The sequence below is a fragment of the Nicotiana tabacum genome, chromosome 3 (assembly GCF_000715075.1).
Source record: "Nicotiana tabacum cultivar K326 chromosome 3, ASM71507v2, whole genome shotgun sequence".
Classification (NCBI taxonomy): Eukaryota; Viridiplantae; Streptophyta; class Magnoliopsida; order Solanales; family Solanaceae; genus Nicotiana; species Nicotiana tabacum.
The window spans coordinates 208,177,770-208,193,225 of NC_134082.1; the positions used below are offsets into that span (position 1 = coordinate 208,177,770).

General features: G+C 33.0%; 1 protein-coding gene and 1 long non-coding RNA gene across 2 annotated transcripts; both read left to right on the forward strand.

Annotated features, from left to right (window-relative positions):
* Positions 1 to 4,693: 4,693 nt before the first annotated feature.
* On the forward strand, positions 4,694 to 6,085 carry LOC107826785 (uncharacterized). Its single transcript, XR_012704504.1, has 2 exons — positions 4,694 to 5,199; positions 5,786 to 6,085. It is a non-coding gene; the product is annotated as an uncharacterized LOC107826785 (long non-coding RNA).
* A 5,195-nt stretch (positions 6,086 to 11,280) lies between these two features.
* LOC107826781 (inactive LRR receptor-like serine/threonine-protein kinase BIR2) lies at positions 11,281 to 13,769 on the forward strand. Its single transcript, XM_016653809.2, has one exon. It carries the CDS (start codon positions 11,651 to 11,653, stop codon positions 13,457 to 13,459), a length of 1,809 nt encoding a protein of 602 aa, XP_016509295.2. The 5' UTR covers positions 11,281 to 11,650; the 3' UTR covers positions 13,460 to 13,769.
* Positions 13,770 to 15,456: the final 1,687 nt, after the last annotated feature.

Genomic DNA, 15,456 nt, shown 5'->3' on the forward strand with positions numbered 1-15,456 from the left:
TTTTGAAGGTGATGGTAAATGTGTAGTGAATTGTGGAGAATAAAGATGGTGAGTGAGGATTAAGGTAATGAAGGAGATGGTAGGATGGAAAAGAAAAAAATATAATTTTTGAATAATATTTAAAAAAAATTAAATAATAAAGAAAATCTGATGTGGATACTAATGTGGCATCCACATCACGTCGTTTGAAGAACACATGCAGTTAGAGGGTTTAAAATATTGATTTGAAATAATTATAAGTGCTTGGATGAAACTTCATTGACTACAAAGACTGGAATGACAAATGCGAACACAAAAATCCAAATGGTATAAGGGAGTTTGTCCAATTAAAGTGACAATCCAAACGAGATTTATTTTATTTAAAATTCAGGGTCGCCACTTGAGATAATTTATGGTGTCTCAAGTCACCGGTTTAAATCCTGAATCGAGGAAAGATGACTCTTATTTATGGTCTACGAACACAAAAATCCGAGTAAGGAATTCTTTTAACCCGGAAGAAGGTGTTAGGCATTTTCGGGTTCCGTGGTTCTAGTACGGTCGCTCAACTATTATTATTGGCTCAATTATCTGATTTAATTACACATTTTAAAACTACATGCCCTTTTAACTTTAAAACTGCTTTTATTTATTTAAAAATTAATTCAAGGTTATTTAAAACATATCGCAAACCACGTTACATTGAAATGCACCCGCGGTTCGCGACACGTTTTATTTAACGTTGTTAAGAATTGAAATTGGATCACATGAAATGCACACCCAAAATTAATAAATAAAAGAAAATCAATTTAAATAGCGCGCCTAAAGCAACTACGAAATTTCAAATTAATAAAAAGGTTTGCGAGGGCCATGAAAAATTCAACTGATAGCATACCTCGATTTTTAAAGAGCTAAAACTAATTAAACGAGGGTCATGGGTTACTTGATCTTGTTTATGGCACGCCTCAAATCTAATTGTTCGAATAACTTCTTATTTTAAAATTATGAGGGCCATAAACTATTGGTGTTGTTTAATATGGCATGCCTCAACCTAAATATCCCGTAGTGATAATCTGAAAATAAGCATGTTAAATGTTGACTCAAATTAGTAAAGTAGGATACTAAGTCAGTAATTTCGCAGAATCAGTAGGTCTGCCATATTTGAAGTTTGATTCGATGTAGTAAGGCTAAGGTCATTAACTTAATAGGCATGAGTTGATTTCGAACAAGGCTTGTTAGAGTTCCTTTAAATGTAATAGATTTTCAAAGTGTCGATTAAGTTTTAACAACTTTCGTATGCATTGGTAGTCAAGGTTGGTTCAGTTTCAAATAGTTTTAAAAAAATAAATAATTAGTTCCAATGATTCAATTCATCTAATAATGTGAAGTCTAAATTAGTTAAAGACTAATTTGTTTGTTTTGATAATATTGTTTGTCAATTCCATATTTTATTTATAATTTCATTTTTTGGTAATGTTCAATTATAGAATAAGACACGAAACAATTTCCTTTTGAGCAAATTCGATCGCAATTTTGCGTTAGCATCTTTTGTAACCTAATAATTGATAAGAGGCCCGAACTTGCCAAGCATGTAATTTAATTAGCATATATTTCTTCTTTCATTTTTGAGACGAATAAAAATAGAAAATGTAGTCATTTTAAGATTATCCTTTTAAAAATAAATGAGACGAGCCTCGCCGAATAAAACGCACAAACCTCGAGGCCCTCATAAATGTATATATTAAATACTTAGAACTTGGGATGGGCCGTTTAGCGAATTTCACGGTCGTCCCCAAAAATAATAACGTGTTAGTCTCTTTAGGCACGTTTTTAATAATATTACTTTCCTAAACTTGGGTGCGCATTTATGTGACCTAAATCCAAATCTCAACGGAGTCGAAATGTGTCTATGACCACAGGTACATTGATTGTGACGAGGTTTGAGATACGTTTTCTCGACGTTGCAATTCTATAAAAAATAATAATAATAAAAGCGGTTTAAACTCAATAAAAGCACACAAGTTATAACATGTATTAAAATCAGATATTTAGCCATTATAACAATTTAAGCGACCGTGCTAGAACCACGAGATCTGTGGGTGCCTAACACCTTCCCTCGGGTCAACAGAATTCCTTACTTAGAATTTCTGGTTCGCAGACTTCATTTGGAAAGTCGAATATTTTCCTCGAATTGGGATTCAAGATAAATCGGTGACTTGAGACACCAAAAGCCAAACCTTTCCCAAGTGGCGACTTTGAATTAAATAAATAATTTCATTTCGAATATTATCACTTAAATTGGAAAAACTCCCTCACGCATTTATCCTTCGGGGTAGGCGCACAAAAAGGAGGTGTGACAATATAGACTGGATCGACGACTGGTACTCCCCCGAGATTAGCCGGTGGCACCCCGGCTCCTGGAGCAATTACGTTATCGTTTTCCCCGTGAAATCCAAGACAATCAACACTATGTACAGGTGCGTTTTTGTGAGTTTGACATGTTTTAACCCGAGAACAAAAATTCTTGACATGAACAAGTGTGAAAATAACGTGTGTTATCAGAATCAGCACTGAAACAATCAATATTATCCTTAGCCACATGGTGGGCGCTAAACTGTTTACCATAAAATTCGAGTAACAATTAAACTTATATTTTGGTTTTAAGGATATGTGATTTAATCCAATATCAATTGATAAACAAGGAATTAAATATATAAATTGGAGAATAAAATAAGTCAAACCAATGTGCAAGCCAAATCTCAACCTCGAACTATGACAATCTCGATGTGGAATAGTGGGAACAACAAGTTATAAAGCAACTCTAATGAACAGTAAGTAAAATAGCTAGAGAATAAAGTGCATGTTTTCTCTTATCAGTCAAAAAATGTATCTTTCATTTAAATAAGGTACACTTCTAATTACAGTAGGAAATCATATTTGACAGTTGTCTAACTGCCAAGGGCCAATCCATTCTGCAATTTACGTCGTGACCTTCGGGCCGTTGCGGGTATCTTGCTCTTTCTGTTACTGAATCATAACGGTATTAGCTCGAGGTATGCCTTCTTCCGACCTCGGCAAATGATTTCGACCTCGACCTCGATATTGGAAAGGAGCCTCGACCCCGAGCTCGGCGTCCTGGCCTCTCGACGTGATATCACCTTTTTCATCGAAGAACGAAATCGGATAGCTCCGATTTCCACCGTATACAAAAGTATTTTATCCCAAGTGAATATGTACAAGTATAACTGAATTTATAGTTAGACAAATTGTCCCAACCTCAATTCAAGACCACCCTGTATCTCAACTCTATATCCTATCATCTATGACTAGCTAACCATATAGGAGTTAATATTGTGCACTAGTTAAGGTTGGTTTTTCTTTTTAATTTAAAACTAGAAACTTTTAAAAAGAACAGAAAAAAAGAAGAAATGTTTTAAAACTCCAGTTTCGACTGTATAATACAGTTAAATTAGAGACTTAATTAGAAGTTTTTAACTTGTTCTTCTTGCGTTTTTAAAAAATTCTACATTCCCTTATAGTTTCCGTAGCCTCATAAAATTATGACTTTGCTAAGTCTTAAAATGACAAAATTTACTCATAGTAAAAATAAAGAAAAGCAAGAGACTGTTTGGAAACCCACCTAGAAATTAAATTTGAGTGTAATTGGATGTAATTGCACATTTTAACATGATTGTTTTGGAGGGTATAATTACACTCTCTAATTCTCAAGAGGAATATGAGAATTAGTGGTAATTACGTTGTGTAATTATAAGATAATGTGACTTTTCTAATCTTTTTTATTTTTATTTTTCTAATACATTAAGTACTATTCTTTTTATAATATTTTATTTTCTATTTCTCTTATTCTTATTTTTTACCTTCCAATATGTTTTCTTACGGTGTGCTTCCATATCATTTTGCAACTTCTCATATTTTTCTTTTTTTTTTCTTAGTTGCTAAACACAATTTTGTGTGTTACATCGTGTACTTTAATATTAGGATAAGTTGTAGTAATTCATATGAGCTTGAAGGGATTAACTAAGATCATTCATGAGATTATAAAGGATTTTGACTATTATTGTAAGACCCTGTAAGTTTAACAATATGATACCGTTATATACATTTCATATGATATTTTGAGTGGAAATTTTTGTAAAAAAAAAGTCTGAACAATATGATTTTATATAGTTATTAATATTACTACTTTTGAATATGCTTTAAATTATACACAAAATATGGGAAAGTTTTGTGAGATTTTCTTTAATGTAAAGATATGAATTATTTTTTTTTCACAAGAAAAGAAGATCATCTTTTTACCATTTTAAGAATTAAGCGTACTAAATTTTTTACTCTTTATATGAGATTAAGAAAATTATAAGTTGAGAAAATATATATATTTTTATATGGATATTTTAATGAAATAATAGTGTATATATTAATTTTATATGGTACCACATGACCATGTTAGTGAGGTATATAAAGTGTACTAAAAGTGAGTAGTATTTTAAGTAATTTAAGATAATTCTTAATTACGTGGATTATTGGTTAATTATTGGGTAATAGAATATTACCTAACTAAATAAAGATTAACCCCCTACAAGGGAATTACGTGGCAACAAAAGGATACGTGGAGTTCATGCAAAATGAAGATTATCAAATTTTAAACATCTGTCAAATAGTTGGCAGCCTAGATTTAAGAACTTTGTCCTGGTTTTATGACCTATTATAGCTTCGAAAGTAGCTTTGTTTTGTCTAGAGTATTACTGTGTAATAGATGATAGCTTGAATTCTTCAATTGTCCATTATTTGCTCTAGTTTCTCACAATATAAGGACTAATTTCAATGATGTCACTTTATTGATAAATAGATTAAGGGGAGTGACCAAATTAATATGCATAATGTAAAGCTTGTTGTGTTTCTCGAAGTTCAGATTGTTGCCTATGTTATGACAGAATGTGCAGAGGAGGATATGTGTTTGGTATGATGGTTTGACTGGAGCTTCGAGCTGTTATTGGGAGTGGATGACACATGGGTGACAGGAGGTGTATGGGAGGAGACGAAAGGAGGGGAAAAAGGACCAAATGAAATTGAAAAATGAAGGACATAGATGAAAGGAGAGAAGAGTTTCTTGGACGGATTGTTAAGAGAATTGGCTCAGGTTATATTAAGGTTATCCCTTATTTTTTTGGCATGATCTATACGTCACAAACAAAACGAGTAAAGGTACAATTTTCATAAATGACTCTATTCATAAAAATACTAGAGGTATCTATATTCTTGATTCCCTATGTGAATTATTATTATATCTTCTGTTCATGAGTCTCAGAAAAATACGTATTTGATTACCTTTATCCGAAAGACATATTAATTTTTATGGCATTCCGAGAAAATCCTATTAACGCATTGACTCATGACCACATGGCGTTTTATACACGTATATATGTATAAGGGATATGGAAAAAGGTTACTGCATTATATACACACCACCACCTGATCAGCTGGTATACGTTGATTATTTTGCCCACAGTGGCCGAGATGATATGATGGGATGCCCTTAGAGGCTTGATGATGTTATGAACACATGTACCTATGCACGACATGACATTCATACGCATATGTATGACACTATAAGTATTTCATGATTTAAAAAGTTATTTCATGATTTACAGAGTTATCCAGACTTACAGGTTGAGTCATTTACTCCATGTTTCTTCCATGTCTTTTATATACTTATTTATGTGCCTTACATACTCGGTACATTATTTGTACTGATGTCCTTTTGTTGGGGACGCTGCATTCATGCCTGCAGGTATAGACAATCAGTTTGACGAGCCCTCATAGTACATGAGGTCAGCATTCAGCTAAGGATCGGTAAGACTCCACCTTATTCAGAGTGCAGCCGAGTCTATGTGTCTTCTTGTCAGAATTTTGCTACAAACTTATGGGTAGGCCGGTACCCTGTCCCATTTGATGTCAAATAATCTTAGAGGCTTTGTAGATAGAGGTTCATTTTGTACAGTATGTCAGAGGCCTTGATGACCCATGTGTATTCATGTTTTAAGAAAAATGGTTCAGTGATATAATGTTGCCCACTTATAGTTATACATTACGAGCTGTGACCATGTTGGCCCATGATAGTTTCAAAAAAAGAAAAAAAAGTTGCAGAGTGGTTCGCTCGGGCCAGTGCGGTACCGGGTGCCAGCCACGCCTCCCAAGGTTAGGGCGTGACACTTAGTCCCTACTAACTTTGTTTTCTATTTATTAGTATAAAATCATTATTAATAAAAGAATCTTTTAAACTCATATTTATGTTTTTGTTATTTAAAAAGTGTAGAAAATCATAAATTTCATATTTACTCATATAAGTTGGTAAAATTTTAAATTCATAGTTGAAACTTTTATTAGTTATTTTAAGTTAATATATTATTTATTTGAAAATAGTCAAGATAAAATATAGTTTTCCGATATACGTTACCAATTTATAATTATTTATTTTTTAAAATATTATTTATTTGGAAGATACTTACTGCCTTTACAAGAACAACAATCTCAATATAATTTCACGTGTTAGGTATGGGAAGATAATTACTATTTTTAAGATATTATTTGTCAATTGATAATTATTTAATATATTTCGATAGGTTAATATGAAAAAACATTTATTTAACTGTGTAATAACTGTCCAACCAGACATGACAATAAAAATTACACCCTAAAACGTTCTAGCAAACAAATATGTCATTGCGGTTACTATATCGTGTACTTACTATCCCATATAATTACAGTTGACTTTCTAAATAGACCCTAATATTATAATGCTCGTGTCTCAAAGAGGTTATCACTTTTAAATAGTTTAATTAGGTGACACTAACGAGTAGTTAAAGGTGCGCTCCAGCGTTATTTTAATGGGTGAAATTACAACGCGCAGTCTTTTGTTTTATAGTTTTTTTTCAAATATATACATTTTTATTTATGCAGATTAACTTATCCAACTCCGATCAACTTTGAAAGTTGGCCAAATTCACACATAAATTAGGTTGGGGGAGGGAGGTTATAAATAAGAAATAATTTAGATAAAAAAAACGAAATTGAATCGTCAAAAGTCAAAACCAAAATTTTTGGAGCTGAACAACATCGCCTTCACCAACTACATTTGCACCGGCCACATGGAACTAGACCACTATGGGCAAATGCGGAACAACCCCAGAAACGAAATCGATTTATAACTCATTAAAAATGTTAATTTAATATGATTCTTTTTTTTTTTTAAAAAAAAGTAGCAATAGAATAACACAAAAGAAGATAACGAAATAACATGAGATCTTTGTAAATTTTTATATTTGTTCAAATCGTAACCGGTCATAGGAGATTATTATCTATCGTTTAGAGGTTTCTTTATATTATAAGCATTTACAATATGTATTTACATTTAATATCGTGCCATTGCAATATTTAGGAACATAAATATTACTAAAAGGATTCGTAGAGCGTATAGCAGCAGAATGGAGTCTTATCCTTAACATTAAATTCATTCGAAAATTAAGATTCAACAAATATAATAGCGTTTCTCAAAGTAAATATAGGAGTACTGTATAAGATAGTGATCCAACAACTGTAATAAGAGCCATGTGCCTAGTATTGCTAACTTTTACTAATAGGGAAAATCCGACATTAGCGTTAACTAAACTCATTATCCATCTGTAATAAGTAACAAATTAAATGAATCTAACACTTTTTGTTTAATAATATAAATCATTAATAAGTACTTTGTGTAATTAGTACTCAAGCTAATCAAGTTTTATCTCTCAAGTTTAATAGCCTGTTTGGCCAAGCTTCTTCCAGGCCAAAAGTGTTTTTTTTCTTCCAAAAAAGTGTTTTTTGCTCAATTTGATGTGTTTGGCCAAGCTTTTTTCGGAAAAAAGTGTTTTTGGCTAGAAGCAGAAGCAGTTTTGAAGAAGCAGAAAAAAGTAGTTTCTGCAGAAGCAGAAGTAGTTTTGACTTTTCTTCCTACCAAAAAATACACTTGACAAAATATTATATATACCAAATACTTAGTTTAAACTATTAAGTAATATAAAATGACTTTTGAGATAAACTTTCATATTTATTAAATGATTTTTTGATATATTTAAATTATCTTGCAAAAATGAAGTACTTTTTAATTTTATTTTTGTATTTTACTTAAACAAAATAAAAAATTTAATTATTATCTTTAATAATAAATATTTATAATTATTTATCTACTTATATAATATTAACTATTAAATAAATCTCTTCATGTCCTTATTTATAATTTGACACATAAAAGTACTTTTTCAAAAGTTTGGCCAAACACAAATTATTATTTAAAAGTGTTTTTCAAATTAATTAGCCAAATACAAAATGTTTTTTTTTACTTTTAAAAAAAATACTTTTTTCTAAAAAAACACTTCTCAAACTAAGCTGATTTTTTCTAACTTGGCCAAACATGCCGCAAGTCTCCAGTAACACAGCCACGTAAAGGATAGTGTTGGTTAAGTTTCTGCAAAACAATTAATGGTGCCCTTGGAATTCGATTGCTGGATTAGCTTTAGTTTTGATCCGTCGTTTTCTTCTAGAGTGAAACTCAACGTCCTCCCCCAAACCCTACGCATTCCATTATGCTTTCATTATCAGTCTTCCCTCCACTTATACTTAACTAGGGAATTTGTCCGCGATTCGCGCGGTCTTAAAAGATAATCTCTTACAAGCACAAAAATAGTAAAATTTACGAATTACGTTTGGTTGATGATTATTCGGCGTAACGATAAACATAAAACAATAAGAATAAGAATATGCAAAGCTTAAATAGATGAGCATAATTTCGTATGAGATTCCAATCTTTGTCAATGAAAATAAAGAAATACTTAAAGAAACAAAAAGAAAGAAACTTTTCCTTGCATACGAACATCTTCTTCTTCTTTTTTTTAACTTTATAGTTCCATCATCATGATGGAGGAGTTAAGGCATGACTCCAATCTGTATATATACATAATTTCTAGAATATTTAAACATTATTTTGAATTGCTAGACAAAAGATTAGATAGCCTAATTAAGTAAAGCAATTGGGTAAAGCTATTACATGCATAAAAATAAAAATAAAAACTTCTTATGATTTCTCAAGTTGAAATTAGCTTTGGAACATAACTGTATAGCACAAGTCAACATTTCCTCCTAACCAACAGTTTTACCATTATATGCCACAGGACCACTCCCATTTTTCGAAATCAGAACTTTATTCAACTCCTCTTTTAGCAAATGTTAAAATTTAATTATCAATAGAAAAATAGTAATTATAGTAAAAAATAAATCTATGTATACCAACCAAAGAATGTCCCATTATGCAACTTATTTTCAATTTCACAGCAAATGCTAGGCAAATCAGCATTTGTTATTAGGGAAGTAAGGTTTTGCCTCTATTTTAAAATCATTGAATTTCATAAGCAGCTTCTAAAATCACATCAAGTCAAATTCCTGAACATCTACTCGAAAAATATTGTGAATTTTATATTAAAATTAAAAAAATAATACAAATAGGAGTAGAAAATGAATTCCGAGAGTGAAATTAACCAAAAAAAGAATATATTACCCTAGAAGAAATGCATCCAACGTTAAGGTAGATACCATTGATAGTACGGCGCTCCTTGATGTTGGTGGCATATCACGATTTAACAAAATTTAGCAAATACAGAGTAAGAAGCAATTATGGAACCCAAAAGTATAAACTTTTTAACAAAAACGTCGGCGTATCTTTGCCCGGAAAAATGAGTACATTTGAAATGCTAAAAAGATGGCACGTACAAATAAAGTTCAACTAAAGTAAATAACTAAAAATACAGTGAACCTCATTGGTGGACTTTAAGTGAAGATACGCTGGTAAATTTTCCAATGCACAATCAAAACTAAATAGGATGGACCGTACCTGAATAACTCAGCCTGGCAGAGGTAATGTATTAGAATTACTATGGCAGCATATATATATGATGCTTTGGTTCTTATCTTTTTATTTCCTACTTTTGATACGTTATAAGGCACATTCATAAAAAATTAATTAAAGGGAAGAGGAGAAGAACCATAACGTTTACGAATTTAATATAGAATTTAGACTTTTTATATAAGCTAAACTAATAGAATGGATGAGGAAAATAATTTAAAAAAAGGAGAAAAAAGATAAGTAAGATTCTTGGCTTTAGAGAGTGCGAAGTCATCTTTTCTATTCCCTAACTTTATATATATTATAGATTCAACAATTAATTCAATGATTATTAAAGCTTATACCGTGTTAAAACGTACCAAATAATAGGGGTGGACACAGTTTGGACAAATGCGAGATCCAAACCAAAACTAATTTTTTTGAATTTTTAGTTTGGATTTTCGAATTACGGATTACATTTTGGATCTGATTTTTAAAAATTTTGGATTTGAATTGGATATTGGATTTAGTGCTTCGAATTTTTGGATATCAAAAAAAGCTAAATTTTTTATACTTTATATTTAGCCCATTATCCATATGTCAGTAGTAATAAATTCAACACCATACGCATTAGATATTATCTCATATATTCAATATTAATTACTAAGTTATTGTGAGAATACTTTCTATTTGGATATTATTTTACTATTGCTACTTATTATCAGCCGTATTAATGTTTCTGTTGCATTTTCTTGATAATAATTTCATTGCTTGAATACTTTATTTGGATAATTGCAGTGAGAATGAAGAATTTTCGTGGCAATTTAACATAAGCACTTCATTTGGATATTGATGAAACATCTCAATTTATAAGCTCAAAACCGAAAATCCAAAATTAAACTTAAAAAATCCGGTCCAATCCGAGCTTATTTGAATTGAATTTGGATTGTCATTTCTTCAATCCGAAAATTGAAAATCCAAACCGAGATTTTCATATTCAATCCGAACTGCTCGAAGGTCCACCCCTACAAATAACTCATAGGGTAATATAGGTCAAAGTCAATAATTCAAAAATATCGTAAATGATTATGGTGGGATGAATAGAATCCCTTTATTCTTAATTAAAGATTCTTAACTAAATATCTCACTAGGTTACTATAAGAATAAACTTTTGTTGGGTAAGGAATTTTTTTTTCTACGCGGGTACATTCGTATTAGTCAACCAAAAAATTCAAAAAGATTTTGTAGAATAAACAAATTCGTTCTTTAGAATAAAAAGTTTACATTAATTGGGTATTCTAGGCGCAGCCATAAACGGAATATAACAAGAATATTTGAATCTACGCTTTAACTATCTAGCCAATTTTTAGGGGACTAAAACTTTACTTATTCTAACATCAATACTTTAAAGAGTTGTAAATTCTTCCTTTAAGCCATTTTGATAGTCAAAATTGGCCTTTATTCATTAACAATTTCCATTTGTCTTTATGCATTAATTAATGTATCACCCTCCAAAAGGCTCCACTAATGTAATAGCAATACTAGTAAAATACAGAGAAAAAAAGAATCTGTAATTACAGACTGGGTTTTCATATTGTCAAGTCAATGCCTCAGCCGTCTTCATCTTCCTTAGCTTTGCTATTTCCTGCCCATTTCTCTTGTACATATTATCAAACACCTCGTACCAATTACACAGAGCTGTTAAATCCCTAAAAACCCTAGGAGGCTCTGCTCAATTACACGATGACTCGTTTTAGATTTCTGTTAATTCTGCTTGTTCTTGTATTTCCTCAGTTTCACGATGCTGCTGTAGTTGAAGATGATCTCAAATGTTTAGAAGGGTTCAAAAAATCCTTAGAAGATCCAAGCGGGAATCTGAACTCATGGGACTTTACCAATTCCACTGTCGGCGCTATCTGCAAGTTTGCAGGTGTCAATTGCTGGAACGAACGCGAAAATCGCATCAACGGCCTCGCTCTTCAGACCATGAACCTCGGCGGGAAGGTAACAGAATCGTTAGAGTATTGTGCCAGCTTAACAACCCTTGATCTTTCCGGTAACCGCTTTTCAGGTCCAATTCCTTCGAAAATTTGTACTTGGCTCCCTTTTTTAACAACCCTAGATTTGTCCAGTAACGATTTCTCTGGCTCTATCCCGGCGGATCTAGTTAAATGCGCTTATTTGAATAAATTAATGCTCAATGATAACAAACTTTCTGGAAATATTCCCCCTGAATTTTCTAGTTTCAGTAGGCTCAAAACTTTATCTGTGGCAAACAATCAACTTTCCGGTAGAATTCCGGCAGCTTTTGACTCGGCCGATTCGGCTAACTTTGAAGGAAATAGTGGACTCTGTGGTGGACCTTTGGGGAAATGTGGAGGACTCAGTAAGAAAAACTTGGCTATTATTATTGCGGCAGGGGTCTTTGGTGCTGCTGCTTCTATGTTGTTGGGTTTTGGTGCCTGGTATTGGTATTTCACCAAGGCCGGGAAGAGGAAGAAAGGGTATGGGATTGGTAGAGGCGACGACTCAGATAGTTGGGCTGAGAAGCTGAGGGCTCACAAGCTCACTCAGGTTATGTTGTTTCAGAAACCGCTTGTTAAGGTTAGATTAGTTGATTTGTTGGTCGCCACAAATAGTTTCAGCAGGGACAATGTTATCAACTCGACTAGAACGGGGACCACTTATAACGCTGTGTTACGCGATGGTTCTGCGCTTGCCATTAAGCGGCTTAATGCTTGCAAACTGAGCGAGAAGCAGTTTCGGGTTGAGATGAATAGGTTAAGTCAACTTAGGCATCCTAATTTGGTGCCACTTCTGGGGTACTGTGTTGTTGAAGAGGAGAAGCTTTTGGTTTACAAGCACCTGTCGAATGGTACTTTGTCTTCATTCTTGAATCGGAATGCAAGTGAATTAGATTGGCCTACTCGGTTTAGAATTGGTCTGGGTGCTGCTAGGGGCCTTGCTTGGTTACATCATGGTTGCCACCCACCTATCTTGCACCAAAACATATGTTCTAATGTTTTTTTCCTCGATGAAGACTTGGATGCTAGATTAACGGATTTTGGGCTGGCAAGGCTGATGACTCCTTCAGATGCAAAAGAGTCTAGTTTTGTGAATGGGGAGTTGGGTGAATTTGGTTATGTAGCTCCGGAGTACTCTAGCACAATGGTGCCTTCACTGAAAGGGGATGCTTACAGCTTCGGGGTAGTGCTTTTGGAGTTGGCTACTGGACAAAAACCTCTTGAAGTTACTGCTGGTGAAGAGGGCTTCAAGGGTAACTTGGTGGACTGGGTAAATCAGCTCTCTGTTTCAGGTCGCATTAAAGATGCAATCGACCAGAACATATGTGGGAAGGGGCATGATGAAGAGATTGTACAATTTCTAAGAATTGCTTGTAATTCAGTGGCTTTTCGGCCCAAGGACAGGTGGTCTATGTATCAGGTTTATGAAGCACTTAAGAGCATGGGTGAAAGACGGGGTTTCTCCGAACAATATGATGAATTTCCGTTACTATTTGGCAAAGAAGGTACTACGAGCAGTCCTATTTGAAGCCGGAATTTTCAAAGCATTTCAATGTGTTTCAAACCAAGTGAATATGATGCATCCTGCTGTAAGTTTTCAGTTCCTATTGGTGTAAGTGGCACAACACCATTTTGATTGGCTCAGGAGTACACACTTAAGAATATAGCTGTATTATATTTGCAAAATGCACAAATTATTCTCAAGTATTTTGCTTGTTTGAAATATGTAGTATAGGAAGCGACTGTTTATTGTTCTTCATGTATGTGATTATTGTTGCGTATAACATTGGATGTTATGTACTCGGAGGATCCTCAACTAAACGTCTCATTTCTTGAAACTGGTCTATATTACTGCTAGTTTAGCTCTTGTTCGGAAGCAATTGGGTGGGGTGTTTGCTTCTTAATGTTGAATCAATGGCCTTTGCTACTCATGTGTTGCTTGCAACCAGTTGTGTATAGCAAAAACTGAAAAACCACGCCAAACCAAAATATCCAATCAAACCAACGAAAAATCCGGCATCTATTTGGTTTGATTTGGGGAAAAATTGAACCTGAGTTTGACATATAAATTTGTGCTGTGTGAGTGTTTTTGGATTTATGTGTGCATGTATATGTTAAAATATTATATAGCTTTTCTATAAATAAGTTGTCTAGACATATTCAAGATCCTTGTTTGGGATGTTATGTTTAATACTCCATGTTTATTATAGAAGATCATGTTTCGTTCTGTTTACATGCTTGATTTTCATGGTCACTTTGTTATCAGGTGTCTGTTGAAATACTTAAACCCTCCTTTTCTTTCATGTTCACAAGCCAAGATTAATTAAATGGAGCATCTAATTGTTAAGGTTTCATATTGAGTTTTGTATTTTCTATTGATGTTTTTTGGAGTCATTTTTTCATCTTTAATTATCCAAAATTTTTGTGAACTTGAAAGCATACATGAATGTGACGTTGTTAGATAATAATAATAGAGAATTGTATTTTTCATCTTCGGTTTACGTTAATTAGTAATTTCAGGTTAATTTCAAAATCTCTGTCTTTGAAGATGATTTTTGGGGAGCTTCTTTAGTTAGAGGTATGGTCAGTGACTCAGTGTTGCGACTTTTCACGAACACAAATCACATGTCTCATAATATATTTCAGCCTTAGGTTTAATCGAATTTTGACCAAATGGCAACTTATTAAAGATATAAACTTTTTTCATCAATATTTGTTTTCACATAGCTAACAAGTGAGTGCGAAATCTTATGTAGATTGGTCATATTTCCATCGCGAAAGATTCAATCCAGCCACAGGTTCCCCTACGGCTACCTTGTTACGACTTCACCCCTGTCGAAGACCCCTTCCTTCGTAGATCTCCGGATTTCACCCGAACCAAAGAATTTTTTTGACATTATTAAACTCGTGAAATTGCAATGTGAATGGTAGACTTTTGACCACTTGATTGTCCGTGGATGTAATGGTTAAAATAACTCAGGGAAGGGATTGAGTGGAGGTTATGATCATGCATGTGCATATGCTAATCTTCTTTTTTTATGATTAATCTTTATTCTCTTTCAAAAACCAGAATTCTACCTTTTGAACACTCTGACCAACTTTTTGAACATCTAGAATGCCACCGAAAATTGAAACATTAAGCTAAGTGATGATTAAATCTAATAATTGCAGTTTACTGGGCACCAGTCACGGCTAAAAATGTTGGACAAAAGTAAACTTTAACTGAGTCTTGTTTAGGAGCTTAGCTTTACCTTGTGATATTTGCTACTTAAAGAAAAAAATAATTCCACTCAAACCAGAAGCAAAAACTACTTGTTCCTTTGAATCGTTAAAAGTGCCAACATAATCATTCAAGAAAGACTCCCCAAAACAAATTAATATCTTGGAAACTCCCCATTTTTCATGCATTTATCCATAATTTCTGTCTATCTTTTGCAGTGTCCAAATTATAAATGACACCCTCCTAAAATACTACTCCCTCGTTTCAATTTATTTCAACCTATTTGACTGGGTACAAAATTTAAG

Bases quoted from the DNA above. Each gene is read 5' to 3' on its own strand.
- LOC107826781 (XM_016653809.2), top strand. From the start codon at position 11,651: ATGACTCGTTTTAGATTTCTGTTAATTCTGCTTGTTCTTGTATTTCCT.